The 14621-nt window shown below is 42.6% G+C and overlaps 1 protein-coding gene across 1 annotated transcript in view; it reads left to right on the forward strand.

Annotated features, from left to right (window-relative positions):
- The first annotated feature begins 14003 nt into the window (after positions 1–14003).
- Positions 14004–14621, forward strand: part of ireb2 (iron-responsive element binding protein 2) — a 37059-nt gene continuing 36441 nt past the window's right edge. The window contains 1 exon segment of the mRNA XM_014124042.2: positions 14004–14138. Coding sequence (XP_013979517.2) covers positions 14114–14138 — 25 coding nt within the window. The 5' untranslated portion in view covers positions 14004–14113.

Raw genomic sequence — 14621 nt, forward strand, 5'->3', positions numbered from 1 at the left:
GGCAGCAGAGAACTGGAAGGAAAGACGGCCAAAGGAGGAATTGGCTTTGGGGGTGACCAGTGAAATATACCTGCTGGAGCGCGTGCTACGGGTTGGTGCTGCTATGGTGACCAGTGAGCTGGGATAAGGCGGGGCTTTACCTAGCAAAGACTTATAGATGACCTGGAGCCAGTGGGTTTGGCGACGAATATGAAGCGAGGGCCAGCCAACGAGCGCATACAGGTCGCAGTGGTGGGTAGTATATGGGGCTTTGGTGACAAAACGGATGGCACTGTGATAGACTGCATCCAATTTGCTGAGTAGAATGTTGGAGGTTATTTTGTAAATGACATCGCCGAAGTCAAGGATCGGTAGGATAGTCAGTTTTACGAGGGTATGTTTGGCAGCATGAGTGAAGGATGCTTTGTTGCGAAATAGGAAGCCGATTCTAGATTTAATTTTGGATTGGAGATGCTTAATTGTGAGTCTGGAAGGAGAGTTTACAGTCTAACCAGACACCTAGGTATTTGTAGTTGTCCACATATTCTAATCTGTAGGCAGGCTGATCACTCAGTGCTGTTTGTGGGGTATATCCTAAATGCCAGTGTAGCATGGCTGTCTAATATTTATTAATATCAGACAGCCATGCCATACTGGCCAATCTACTGTTGCTAGCCCTAATTCTGACTTGTGCTCTGATATCTGCATCACTAATTTCTGCTCTCATAAATGCCTGGGTTTTTTGCACATTAACACTTATTACCTAAAATGGATCAAATGAAAGTGTGGGTTCACAGCTCCAGATGTGTTGTTCATTACTGAGACGTGGTTAAGGAAGAGTGTTTTGAATACTGTTTTGAATACCTTTTTCGGCAAGACAGATCTTCCAAAGGTGGGGGAGTGGCAATCTTTACCAAGGATCACCTTCAGTGCTCGGTTGTCTCCACCAAGTCTGTCCCCAAAAAATGTGATTTTCTGGTTTTAAGCATTAAACTTTCAAATAGCTCTTTGTTGACTGTTGCTGGGTGCTATCGTCCCCCATCAGCACCAGCCTGTACCCTACCTGCCCTAAGCTCTCTCCTGGACCCTTACACTAAGTCTGAATTTGTCCTGCTTGGTGACCTAAACTGGAACATGCTTAAACCACCTGACCAAGTCCTAAAGCAATGGGACTCCCTAAATCTTTCTCAGACTATTACCAATCCCACAAGATATGACTCCAAACACCCAGAAAAGGCTACTCTCCTCGATGTTATCCTCACAAATAATCCTGATAGGTATCAGTCTGGTGTTTTCTGTAATGATCTTAGTGATCACTGTTTTACAGCCTGTGTTCATAATGGCTGCTCAGTGAAACAACCTGTCCTGATTTGTCATAGACGCTTGCTAAAAAACTTTAATGAGCAAATCTTCCTTCATGAACTGGCCTCTGTAAAATGGTATATAATCAGCTTGATCCCCTCTGTCGAAGACACTTGAACCTTCTTTATTTATATTTCCAGTGGTATTGTTAACAAACACGCCCCCATAAAGAAAATGAGAATTAAAAACAGATTCAGCCCCTGGTTCGACCGTGATCTGGCAGAGTTACTCCACCTCAAGAATTGCATTTGGCGCAAGGCTCGGCACACGCATACTCAGGCTGACTGGCTCTCGTTCAGGCAAATGAGAAATAAGTGCACTTAGGCTATCCAGAAGGACAAAGTGAGTTACTTTAAGGAGCAGTTCTCTCTCTGTGGGTCTAACCCCAATAAGTTCTGGAAAACAGTTAAAGACCTGGAGAATAAACCCTCCTCCTACCAGCTACCCATGTCCCTTAATGTTGATGATGTGGTTGTTACTGACAAGAAGCACATGGCTGAGCTCTTTAATCACCACTGCATTAAGTCAGGATTCCTATTTGACTCAGCCATGCCTCCTTGCCTGTCCAACATTTCCTCATCTCCCACCCCTTCTAATGCGACTATCCCCGATGCTTCTCCCTCTTTTTCCCCTGCCCCGCTACAAAGTTTCTCCCTGCGGGCAGTCACTGAGTCCAAGGTGCTAAAGGAGCTCCTTAAACTTGACCCCCAAAAAGCATCTGGGTCAGATGGTTTAGACCCTTTCTTCTTTAAGGTTGCTGCCCCTTATCATCGCCACGCATATCTCCGATCTTTTTAACCTGTCTCTCCTTTCTGGGGAGGTTCCCATTGCGTGGATGGCAGCCACAGTCCATACTTTATTTAAAAGGGGAGATCCTAACTGTCATAGGCCTATTTCTATTTTGCCCTGTTTATCAAAAGTGTTGGAAAAACTTGTCAATAATCAACTGACTGGCTGTCTTGATGTTTATAGTATTCTCTCGGGTACGCAATCTGGTTTCCGCGCAGGTTATGGATGTGTCACTGCAACCTTAAAAGGTCCTAACTGATGTCACCTCTGCCCTTGATTCGAAGCAATGTTGTGCTGCTATTTTTATTGACTTGGCCAAAGCTTTTGATACAGTAGACCATTCCATTATTGTGTGCTGGCTAAGGAGTATTGGTGTCTCTGGGGGGGGTCTTTGTTCTGGCCTCTCAAAGAGTGCAGTGTATAAAGTCAGATAATCCGCTGTCTCAGCCACTGCCTGTCACCAAGGGAGTACCCCAAGGCTCGATCCTAGGCCCCATGCTCTTCTCAATTTACAGATGCAGATGATACAGTCTTATACTCAGCTGGCCCCGCCCCGGATTTTGTGTAAAATGCTCTACCACAAAGCTTTCTTAGTGTCCAACAAGCTTTCTCTACCCTTAACCTTGTTCTGAACACCTCCAAAACAAAGTTCATGTGGTTTGGGAAGAAGAATGTCCCTCTCCCCACAGGTGTGATTACTACCTCTGATGGTTTAGAGCTTGAGGTAGTCACCTCATACAAGTACTTGGGCATATGGTTAGATGGTACACTGTCCTTCTCTCAGCACATATCAAAGCTGCAGGCTAAAGTTAAATCTAGACTTGGTTTCCTCTATCGTAATCGCTCCTCTTTCACCACAGCTGCCAAACTAACCCTGATTCAGATGACCATCCTTCCCATGATAGATTACGGAGACATAATTTATAGATCGGCAGGTTAGGGTGCTCTCGAGTGGCTAGATGTTCTTTACCATTCGGCCATCAGATTTGCAACCAATGCTCCTTATAAGACACATCACTGCACTCTATACTCCTCTGTAGACTGGTCATCTCTGTATACCCGTCGCAAGACCAATTGGTTGATGCTTATTTATAAAATCCTCTTAGGCCTCACTTCCCCCTATCTGAGATATCTACTGCAGCCCTCATCCTTCACATACAACACACATTCTGCCTGGCACATTCTGTAAAAGGTCCCCAAAGCACACACATCTCTGGGTCGCTCGTCTTTTCAGTTCGCTGCAGCTAGCGACTGGAACGAGCTGCAACAAACCCTCAAACTATTTTGTTTTTATTTTTAATTACTAATTCCAGCCCCCGTTCCCACAGGAGGTCTTTTTGGCCTTTTGTTAGGCCATCATTGTAAATAAGTATTTGTTTTGAACTGACTTGCCTAGTTAAATAAATGTTAAATAAAAAAAATGTATAATAACATGATAAACAGTGGTGGAAATACACTGCGTGCACAATTATTAGGCAAGTGAGTATTCTAATCTTATCATTGTTTCTATTCACATTTTCGAACTCCAAACCATATAAACTTGAATGCTTATTGGATTTAATCATTTTCAGGTTATATGTATTTGTGTAATGAGGGAGGGTGTGGCGAAAGTGAATAACACCTTATATCAAGGTGTGCATAATTATTAGACAGCCTCATTAACTCAGGTAAAATGGGCCAAAAAAGAAATTAACTGACACTGAAAAACCAAAAATGTAAAATGCCTTTCAGACGGATGCGACACTGTTTAAATAGCTAAACTATTGAGGTGTGACCACTGGACAGTCAAACGTTTTGTTGCGAATAGTCAACTGGGGCGCAAAAAAACGCATTGGGAAGAAAAGGCGCAAATTAACTGCAAAAGACTTGAGAAGAATTAAACGTCAAACGACCAGGAACCCATTATCCTCCAGTGCCACCGTATTCCAGAACTGCAACCTACCTGGAGTGTTCAGAAGTACAAGGTGTCAGGTGCTCAGAGACATGGCCAAGGTCAAGAAGACTGAAACAAGACCACCACTGAATAAGATTCACAAGTTGAAGCGTCAAGATTGGACAAAGAAATACCTGAAGACAGATTTTTCAAAGGTTTTATGGACAGATGAAATGAAAGTGACTCTTGATGGACCAAATGGATGGGCCCGTGGCTGGATCAGTAATGGACACAGGGCACCACTTTGAGTCAGGTGCCAGCAAGGTGAAGGAGGGGTACTGGTATGGGCTGCTATCATTGAGGATGAGGTAGTTGGACCTTTTCGGGTTGAAGATGGACTGAAACTCAACTCCCAAACCTACTGGCAGTTTCTGGAAAATTCTTTCGTCAAACAGTGGTACAGGAAGAAGTCCTCAGCATTCTAGAAGGCCATGATCTTTATGCAGGACAATGCTCCATCACATGCATCCAAGTACTCCACTGCTTGGCTAGCCAGCAAGGGCCTCAAAGATGCCTGAATAATGACCTGGCCCCCTTCCTCACCTGACTTAAATCCTATTGAGAACTTGTGGGCCCTTCTCAAACGTGAGATTTACAGTGATGGCAGACAATACACCTTTTTGAACAGCACTTAGGAGGCCGTGGTTGCTGCTTCAGTGAAAATTTATCGTGAACAGATCAAGAAACTGACAGACTCCATGGATGGAAGGCTCATGGCAGTTACTGAAAATAAGGGTGGCTATATTGGTCACTGAATATTTTTGAAAGGCCAAAAATATTATATAATTGTCATTTTGTGTTACTTATCTGTTACACTTACTCTAAAAATTGAGAATAAACAAGTGAGTTGAGATAAATTATTTTTGTAATTTAGTTGCCTAATAATTCTGCACACTAATAGTTGCCTAATAATTCTGCACACTTATATATTTCCCTGAGAAAGACAAAACTCATTTTTCCTTTGTTAAACATTCAGGTTTGAGGTTCAATAATATTTTGGATTGACTGAGAGCATTGTGTTTGTTCAACAATAAAATTAATCCCGAGGAATACAATTTGCCTAATAATTGTGCACGCAGTGTAGTACCCAATTGTCATACTTGAGTAAAAGTAAAGATAACTTAATAGAATATGACTCAAGTAAAACTCACCCAGTAAAATACTACTTGAGTAAAAGTCTAAAAGTATTTGGTTTTAAATATACTTAAGTATCAAAAGTAAATGTAACTGCTCAAATATACTTAAGTATCAAAAATAAAAGTATAAATCATTTCAAATTCCTTATAAAAAGCAAACCAGACGAAATCATTTTCTTGTTTTTTTAATTTACGGACAGCCAGGTACATGCTCCAACACTCAGACATAATTTACAAATGTTTAGTGAGTCCGCCAGATCATAGGCAGTAGGGATGACCAGGGGTGTTCTCTTGATAAGTGTGTGAAATAGACAATTTTTCTGTCCTGCTAAGCATTCAAAATGTAACAAGTACTTTGGGTGTGAGGGAAAATGTACGGAGTAAAAAGTACATACTTTTCTTTAGAAATGTAGTGAAATAAAAATTGTCAAAAATATAAATAGTAAAGCAAAGTACAGATAAACCCAAAAACTACTTAAGTAGTACTTTCAAGTATTTTTACTTAAGTACTTTGCACCACGGATGAGAAACATAAAAAAAGTGCCACATTTAGAGCTAGCTGAACTGAGCCACCTATTCCTCATTCTGCATTATGTATCTTAATAAATGTAGCTATTCCATGGAGGAAAATGGCATACAATCATATTCTTCATGAATGCATTGTCGTGTCTTTGGGGTACCATTAAACTGAAGACATGTTTATCAATTAACTCCCTGTAATTATTATCACGCGATTAAACTGATTAATCGTTTAATTGTAATTAACTAGGAGATCGGGGCACCAAGGAAAATATTCAGATTACAAAGTTATAATTTTCCTAATATAACTTTCCTAAATTATAACATTATATATTATATTCTATTATAGGCCGATTATCTTCTGGTTTAAGTGGTGTATTTTACCTCGCGTCCAGTCTCATTCCAAACGTCGTAAATTGTTGTATCTGCACGAACCCAGTCTTTACTAAGAGTCATCCATCCATACATCAATTGTCTTAAAATCATTTATTTACTAAACTAAGTAATTCACAGAAAGTATACAAACAGTAATTATCGTCACAAAGAATTGGTAGAGTAATGTGCCCTAGTGGGCTAACAGCATGGCTGGTGTCTTGTTCAACAATGGGTCATAAAAGTTCAGCTGAGGAGGTACACAGAGTTCATTAATATTAACAATTGATATGCTAAACCTTTGCACATGAACGCTCACTCATTCGGGAACAATTGCAATCAATATATATTTACGCTCAGTGTGTCGTCGGGATCCTTGTTGGAGCGTCGTTCTGTTGGAGAGTTTTCTCTCTCTCTCTCTCTCTCTCTCTCTCTCTCTCTCAAAGCGACATTCATTAATGTCGTTATAGAATGGATGTTTTGTTGGTCTTCGCGTTCAATGATATAATTTCTAGCTCGCAATGGAGTGGAGGCCTGGTCTCCAGAAATGTAAATCAGGGTGGGTTTTATAGTGAACATAGAACAGGCTTGTCACATGACGCCTGGTCCTGTCTGTGTCCCTGGGGGCGTGCCGATGACTGAGTTAAGCTTGGTACAGAAATACAATTCTATCACATCAGTACATAGCATCTCAATGTATTACAAATAGCTTTATCCTTATTAATACACTCTATACAACCATGTGGATGCAAGTCCCATCGCTGAGGCTATTATATAAACAGTTTTATGGTAATATGGCTATATTGTCTCTTCTGAGTATCACAAAATTGTACCAAGCGGACCAGTTCGTAGCTGGATTCTTCACCAGTCTTCCATACCTTCTCCAGAACACAAATGTCGCTTGGCTCCCCAATTCTGTGAGTTGGAAGAATTTCCTGTGTCTCTCTATGGGCCATGTGGCAAGAGATTCTCCTCTTAGAGTTTTACGACCCCTTCACACAGGGCCTGGGTGGGGGGGGAGGTAGGTTGGGGGATGGTGCAAGGGGGAGGGGGTCAACTGTCCTCCCTGTACTCAAAGAGGCCAACGTCATGACAGCATAGATGCCCCCAAATATTTGTACGGGTTACAAATACTGATGGGAGGGTGTGGTTGTGTGTCAGGATTGAATGATTTCCAAGGAGGTGTTGCCATGGTCGGGAACAGTTGAAGTCGTTTTTCTTGGTTACAGATACATCAAAACATTTAAAGAAATAATAGATTTTTAACTGTTCTAGGAAGAACGACTCCTTTTTGCTCCTCTGTTCCTATAGGCAAAAACTCAAACAGGAAGTACCCATGCTAAGGTCTACTCAACACTGGTCTGACCAATGGAAATCCATGCTTCAAGATTGTTTTGATCAGGCGGACTGAGATATGTTCCAGGTAGCCTCTGAGAATAACATAGACGAATACACGGATACGGTGACTGAGTTCATCAGGAAGTGTATATAAGATATTGTACCCACTGTGACTTAAAACCTACCCAAACCAGAAACCGAGGATAGATGGCAGCATTCGTGCAAAACTGAAAGAGCGAACCACCGCATTTAACCATGGCAAGGTAACTGGGAATATGGCCGAATACAAATAATCCCCCCTTAAGGCAATCAAACAGGCAAAACATCAGTACAGAGACAAAGTGGAGTCGCAATTTAACGGATCAGACACAAGACTTATGTGGCAGGGTCTACAGACAATCACAAAGTACAAAAGAAAAACTTCTGACTCACTGGGAAGGTGATGAAAGAAATAAAAGCTAAAATAAATCACTGTACTATTATTCTGACATTTCACATTCTTAAAATAAAGTGGTAATCCTAACTGACCTAAAACAGGGAATTTTTACTAGGATTAAATGTCATGAACTGTGAAAAACTGTGTTTAAATTTATTTGGCTACGGTGTATGTAAACTTCCGACTTCAACTCTTTCCCAGAGCTCAATCACAGTGTGACATTAGCTAAGCGTCCTGTTTGACTTCTTCGTTAAGGTTTAACGGCGGTTGGTATCTAAAAATGTTGCATTACCGCCACAACTAGACTGGAGTATAACTCCCTTATACTTTGCAATTACTGTATGACATCAAAACACAGACCTTATATGAAGTAGTTCAAAAATCCCCAATGGAAAAATGAATTGTGAAAAAATGATTGGAACCATTTCTGGATTTTACTGCTAGGTTTTCTGGGTATTATGACTCGTACCATGGTACTAATGCTGCGTTCAAAGTCGGAAATCTCTGACTGGAGAAAATCGATTTGAACGGTCATCCAACTCAGAATTCCAACTCTGGAACTCAGGCCTCTTTCTAGAGCTCTGACATGCCGTGTTCAAAAACACTGGGTACTCAGAAAAATCAGAGGACAAATTATGACATCAGTGATCATCAGGTCAGAAAGTCAGCGCTCTAGAAAGAGTCCAGAGTTCCTGAGTTGGAATTCTGAGTTGAATGACCCTTCAAATAGATTTTTCCCAGTAGGAGCTCGTTTTTTTTCCCCGAGTTCCCAGATGTTTTGAATGCACTGAAGTCGGAGATTTTCAGAGTGCCTGGTTGTTTTGAACGCGGCATCAATAAAGACACGACAGGTGCCCAAATTGATGAAGTATGTTGCACAGCAAGAGTGGAGAAAAACGGATTTGTTTCAGTCAGTGGTCCTGATGAGCCCTTCCCAGCTAGCTAGTTTAAAGGTATGCCAAGAAACGTGTCTGCCAAAGTTGGGCCTTAGGCACGTGTTCAGAAATAATTGCGTTTTTAATCAGAGTAATGAATATGATTTTTCACAAAATGTAGACGTTAATGCCGTAGTTGTACATTTCCTGTGTTAATCACTACTTTAAATGTGCTTTAGCCGTCACCCTGGCCTGATATTGGCTGCTACACTAACTAGCTACTTCCCTTTCATTACTGCCGCAAGGGGCAGCTAGGACACTGTGCCCATGCTGTTGGGTTACCGGCTTGCAGTGCAAACTCTCCATATTGAGCAGTAGAGACTGTACAGTTGGCCTATCATGGTGACATCCAGATGGTTACTAATACCAAATACCAATACTACATGTTATTTATTGTGTAGGCTGTTATCCTACTGTAAATAAAACCAAGTGGGATGGAACAAATTGGCCACTTTAGCTACCGACAGTGACATGTGATACAGCTGCCAGGTGGAAAGCAACTCACTAGTGCAAGCACTAGCCTCTTCGCCCTACCATATTGCTTTGCTCCAGGAGACCCAAAGATAGAACAATGAGACAGATATTTCACCGGATGTATAAATGTGAAGCATCGGGTTGGCGTTTCCACTCACTACCAAATATGGTGATGAGAGGAAGCCCAGTGACTCGCAGTGGGAGAAGATAGAGCGAGATGGATTTTGGCCTGACATTCAGCAAATTCTCGTCGATTAAACATTTGATCTCCATACCTTTTTCCATACGTTTCCAAAACTAGAATCTGTAACAAACAGTGGACTGTATTTTGTAGACTTTACCCTTTGCCAAAGTTTTAAACAAACAATTGAGTTATTGCACAGGAGCACTTCACCGAATCTAGCTCATGCTTGGTTCTGCGCACTATGATTAATTTGCTCCCATTGGAGTCTATCTTGGGAGACCTGTCGCCGGAATCAAGTGGCTAGCAAGCACCTCTATGCAACATCGTTGCACCGGGCATGTCATGGTGACATCCAGATAGTGACCAATAAATACTACTACTTTTATTTATTTATCGCCCATCGAAATAAACAACTTATTTAACAAGTTTTATATAGCCCCATGCTGCTGTTGTTGCCTAGCTGCCGTCTCTGTTCAGCTATTATTCCACTCCAGAATGTTAGCTAAAATGACTGGTACCCAGTTGATGATGAAGATAATGGCGCCGTTTTACGATCTCGTAACAAATTGTGCTATTGTGTATGTTTTTTATGTTATTTGTTACTTATTTTGTACATAATGTTTCTGCCACCATGTCTTATGACCAAAAAGAGCTTCTTGATATCAGGGCAGCAATTACTCACCCCGTACTGGAGGAATTCTTCTTCTTCAACGAGTCGAATGGGAAGGATTTACTCCAGACACCCGACAAGGCCCTGATCCCCGTCATTCGCAGGAGGAAAAGACGGCGGTATCGTGGAAGACAGTCTGGGTGCCTTGTAAGGATCAGTCGCCAAGAGGGTAATCTACCTTTACCATCGGTCCTATTAGCCAACTTACAATCAATTGATAATAGAATAGACGAACTACGAGCACATATATCCTACCAGAGGGACATTTAAGAATGAATGCCTTATGTTCACCGAGTTGTGGCTGAACGACGACATGATTAACATACAGCTGGCGGGTTTTAAGCTTCTTCGGCAGGATAGAACAGCGGCCTCTGGTAAGACAAGGGGCGGCGGCCTATGCATATTTGTAAACAACAGTTGGTGCACGAAATCAAAGGAAGTCTCGAGGTTTTGCTCGCATGAGGTAGAGTATCTCATGATAAGCTTTAGACCACACTATTTACCAAGAGAAATTACATCTATATTTTTCGTAGCTGTCTATATATATCACTGCAGACCGATGCTGGCACTAAGACCTCACTCAATGAACTGTATATGGCCATAAGCAAACATGAAAATGCTCATCCAGAGGCGGTGCTCCTCGTGGCCAGGGACTTTAAAACTTTAAAGACTTTAAAAAAGTGGTCAGATGAAGAAGATGCTAAACAACAGGACTGTTTTGCTAGCACAGACTGGAATATGTTCCGGGATTCTTCCGATGGCATTGAGGAGTACACCACATCAGTCACTGGCTTCATCGATGACGTCGTCCCACACAGTGACTGTACGTACATACCCCAACCAGAAGCCATGGATTACAGGCAACATCTGCACTGAGCTAAAGGATAGAGCTGCCGCTTTCAAGGAGCGAGACTCTAACCCGGAAGCCTATAGGGAATTCCGCTATGCTCTCCGACGAACCATCAAACAGGCAAAGTGTCAATACAGGACTAAGATTGAATCGTACTACACTGGCTCCGACGCTCATCGGATGTGGCAGGGCTTGCAAACTATCACAGACTACAAAGGAAAGCACAGCCACGAACTGCCCAGTGACACGAACCTACCAGACGTGCTAAATTACTTGCCTCGAAGCGAGCATAGAAGTAACACTGAAACATGCACAAGAGCACCAGCTGTTACGGATGACTGTGTGATCATGCTCTTCATACCTGATGTGAGTAAGACCTTTCAAACAGGTCAACATTCACAAGGCCGCAGGACATACCAGGACATGTACTCTGAGCATGTGCTGACCAACTGGCAAGTGTCTTCACTGACATTTTCAACCTGTCCCTGACTGAGTCTGTAATACCAACATGTTTTAAGCAGAACACCATAGTCCCTGTGCCCAAGAACACTAAGGTAACCTGCCTAAATGACTACCGACCTGTAGCACTCACGTCTGTAGCCATGAAGTGCTTTGAAAGGCTGGTCATGGCTGACATCAACACCATTATCCCAGAAACCCTAGACCCACTCCAATTTGCATACAGCCCCAACAAATCCACAGATGGTGTTATCTCTACTGCACTCAACACTGCCCTTTCCCACATGGACAAAATTAACACTTATGTGAGAATGCTATTCATTGACTACAGCTCAGCGTCCAACACCATAGTGCCCTCAAAGCTCATCACTCAGCTAAGGATCCTGGGACTAAACACCTCCCTCTGCAACTGGATCCAGGACTTCCTGATGGGCCACCCCCAGGTGGTAAGGGTAGGGAACATCACATCTGCCACGCTCAACACGGGGGCCCCTCAGGGGTGTGTGCTCAGTCCCCTCCTGTACTCCCTGTTCACTCATGACTGCATGGCCAGGCACGACTCCAACACCATCATCAAGTTTGCCGATGACACAACAGTGGTAGGCCTGGTCACCGACAACGATGAGACAGCCTATTGGGGGAGGTCAGAGACCTGGTCGTGTGGTGCCAGGACAACAACCTCTCCCTCAATGTGATCAAGAAAAAGGGGATGATTGTGGACTACAGGAAAAGGAGGACCAAGCACACCCCCATTCTCACTGACGGGGCTGTAGTGGAACAGGTTGAGAGCTTCAAGTTCCTTGCTGTCCACATCACCAACAAACTAACATGGTCCAAACACACCAAGACAGCCATGAAGAGGGCACGACAAAGCCTATTCCCCCTCAGGAGACTGAAAAGATTTGAGATGGGTCCTCAGATCCTCAGAAGGTTCTACAGCTGCAACAATGAGAGCATCCTGACTGGTTGCATCATTGCCTGGTATGGCAACTGCTCGGCCTCCGACCGCAAGGCACTACAGAGGGTAGTGCGTATGACCCAGTACATCACTGGGGCCAAGCTTCCTGCCATCCAGGACCTCTATATCAGGCGGTGTCAGAGGAAGGCCCTAAAAATTGTCAAAGACTCCAGCCACCCCAGTCATAGACTGTTCTTTCTGCTACCGCACGGTAAGCGGTACCGGAGTGCCAAGTCGTGGTCCAAAAGGCTTTTTAACAGCTTCTACTCCGACCAAGCCATAAGACTCCTCAACAGCTAGTCAAAGGGCTACCCAGCCCCCTCTTGTACGTTACTGCTACTCTCTGTTCATAATCTATGCATAGTCACTTTAACTCTACCTACATGTACATATTACCCCAACTAACACCGGTAACCCCTTGTGTACATATTACCCCAACTAACACCGGTAACCCCTTGTATGTAGCCTCGCTTGTTATTTTACTGCTGCTGTTACATTTTTGTATTTTTAACTTAACATTTTATTTGTATTTTTTCCCTTAATTTCTTAAAGCATTGTTGGTTAAGGACTTGTAAGTAAGCATTTCACTGTAAGGTCTACACCTGTTGAAATTCGGCGCACGTGACAAAACATTTGATTTGCCAGCAAGCCAGCATGAACTAGCTTGCTGGGAAGGGCCATTGAGCTTTTAAAGAACATGAAAGGCTCATCAGGGCGACTTACTGAACCGAAACCAATCGTTTCCACGACATACGTCATCAATTTGTGTAATTGCCGCGTTCCCATCACATTCGGAACTAGGAAACTCAAAAATGTTCGACTTGCTAACTTGTATAGCGATAGGTGCCGCGTTCAACCTGTTATCAAGTGAGAAATGTCCGAGGTTCCGACGTACGTGGACGCGGCATAAGACTCTATGGCTGTATAGCCAGAGATACTGGATATAACGACGAGATGCCCAGGTCTCAGCCCTAACAATGGAATTTGATGTCCACAGCGTGGAACGGCGTCTTCCTATGCTCTCTTTGGATTGGTGGATACAGCTCGTTATTTGAATATCATTTGAATATTCGAAGAGCGTGTTGACGTCAAACCGCCCGAATTCAATGGAGAGTGAGACGCTATGCAAGCCTCATAAATATAAATCATTTCACCAGGAACAAAATAAATCACATTTTATTCGTCACATGCACCGGCAGGTAGCCAAGTGGTTAGAGGGTTGGGCCAGTTACCAAAAGGTTGCTAGAACGAACCCCCGAGCTGACATGGTAAACATCTGTCGTTCTGCCCCTGAACAAGGCAGTTAACCCGCTGTTCCTAGGCTGTCATTGTAAATAAGAATGTGTTCTTAACTGACTTGCCTAGTTAAATAAAGGTTAAATAAAAATAAATTAAAAAAAATACAATGAAACGCTTACTTACAAGCCCTTAACCAACAACAACTGATAAAGTCATTTTTTTCCACACAGTTGCCAGGATGCCACATGCATCACACGTATCAGTCCACTCCTAATAACCTATGCATTCCAACTTTTATTAGATAAAATAGAATTTCATTTTTATCTCCTAAATTCGACACTCATTGCCCCCACCATACAAAAACGCCTCACCTGCTTAATAATTAATGAGTTGCTTGACGTGGACATGTTTTGGGTGGAGTAAACCCTCTCGCTTCGCCTCTTCCTCTCTGGTATAGCCTCTCCCGTTTCAGAACTCATCATGGCGCTCACTTCCTCAGTCAAAGGTAAGAGTCGTCTTCAATAACATTTCCAAGCTATTATTTCAAATCAACACAGTTTGCAAAGCAGTTGACGGCCATGTAAATTATTTCATTATGTAAAGCCTGAAATATCTCACGTTTACTTGGGCTTCCTCACTGTCCAGGTAGCTTGTTATGCTAATGACACTTAGCTAGCTAATGTTAGCTGGCTAGTAACATTACTCCTTTAATCTTCACTTGCAGTCGCCCCAAAAAGTCACGTTACCTAGCTAGCTATACATCCAATTATCTGACGGGGAATTGCACTGCAGTAATGTTATTTATTGAATGTGTGGGTGAAAGTATTTAGCTAACGTTAACTAGCTATTAACTATAGCGTGCTAGTAACGTTAGCGTGTTTGTCTTATCAGGATGTAATACACAATTGGTATATACAGACAAACATTTTTCATACAAGCCAGAATGTTGAATAAAATTATATTTAAACTTACTCTACCGCTTGTACGT

This window comes from Salmo salar, chromosome ssa10 (assembly GCF_905237065.1).
Source record: "Salmo salar chromosome ssa10, Ssal_v3.1, whole genome shotgun sequence".
NCBI classification, from domain to species: domain Eukaryota; kingdom Metazoa; phylum Chordata; class Actinopteri; order Salmoniformes; family Salmonidae; genus Salmo; species Salmo salar.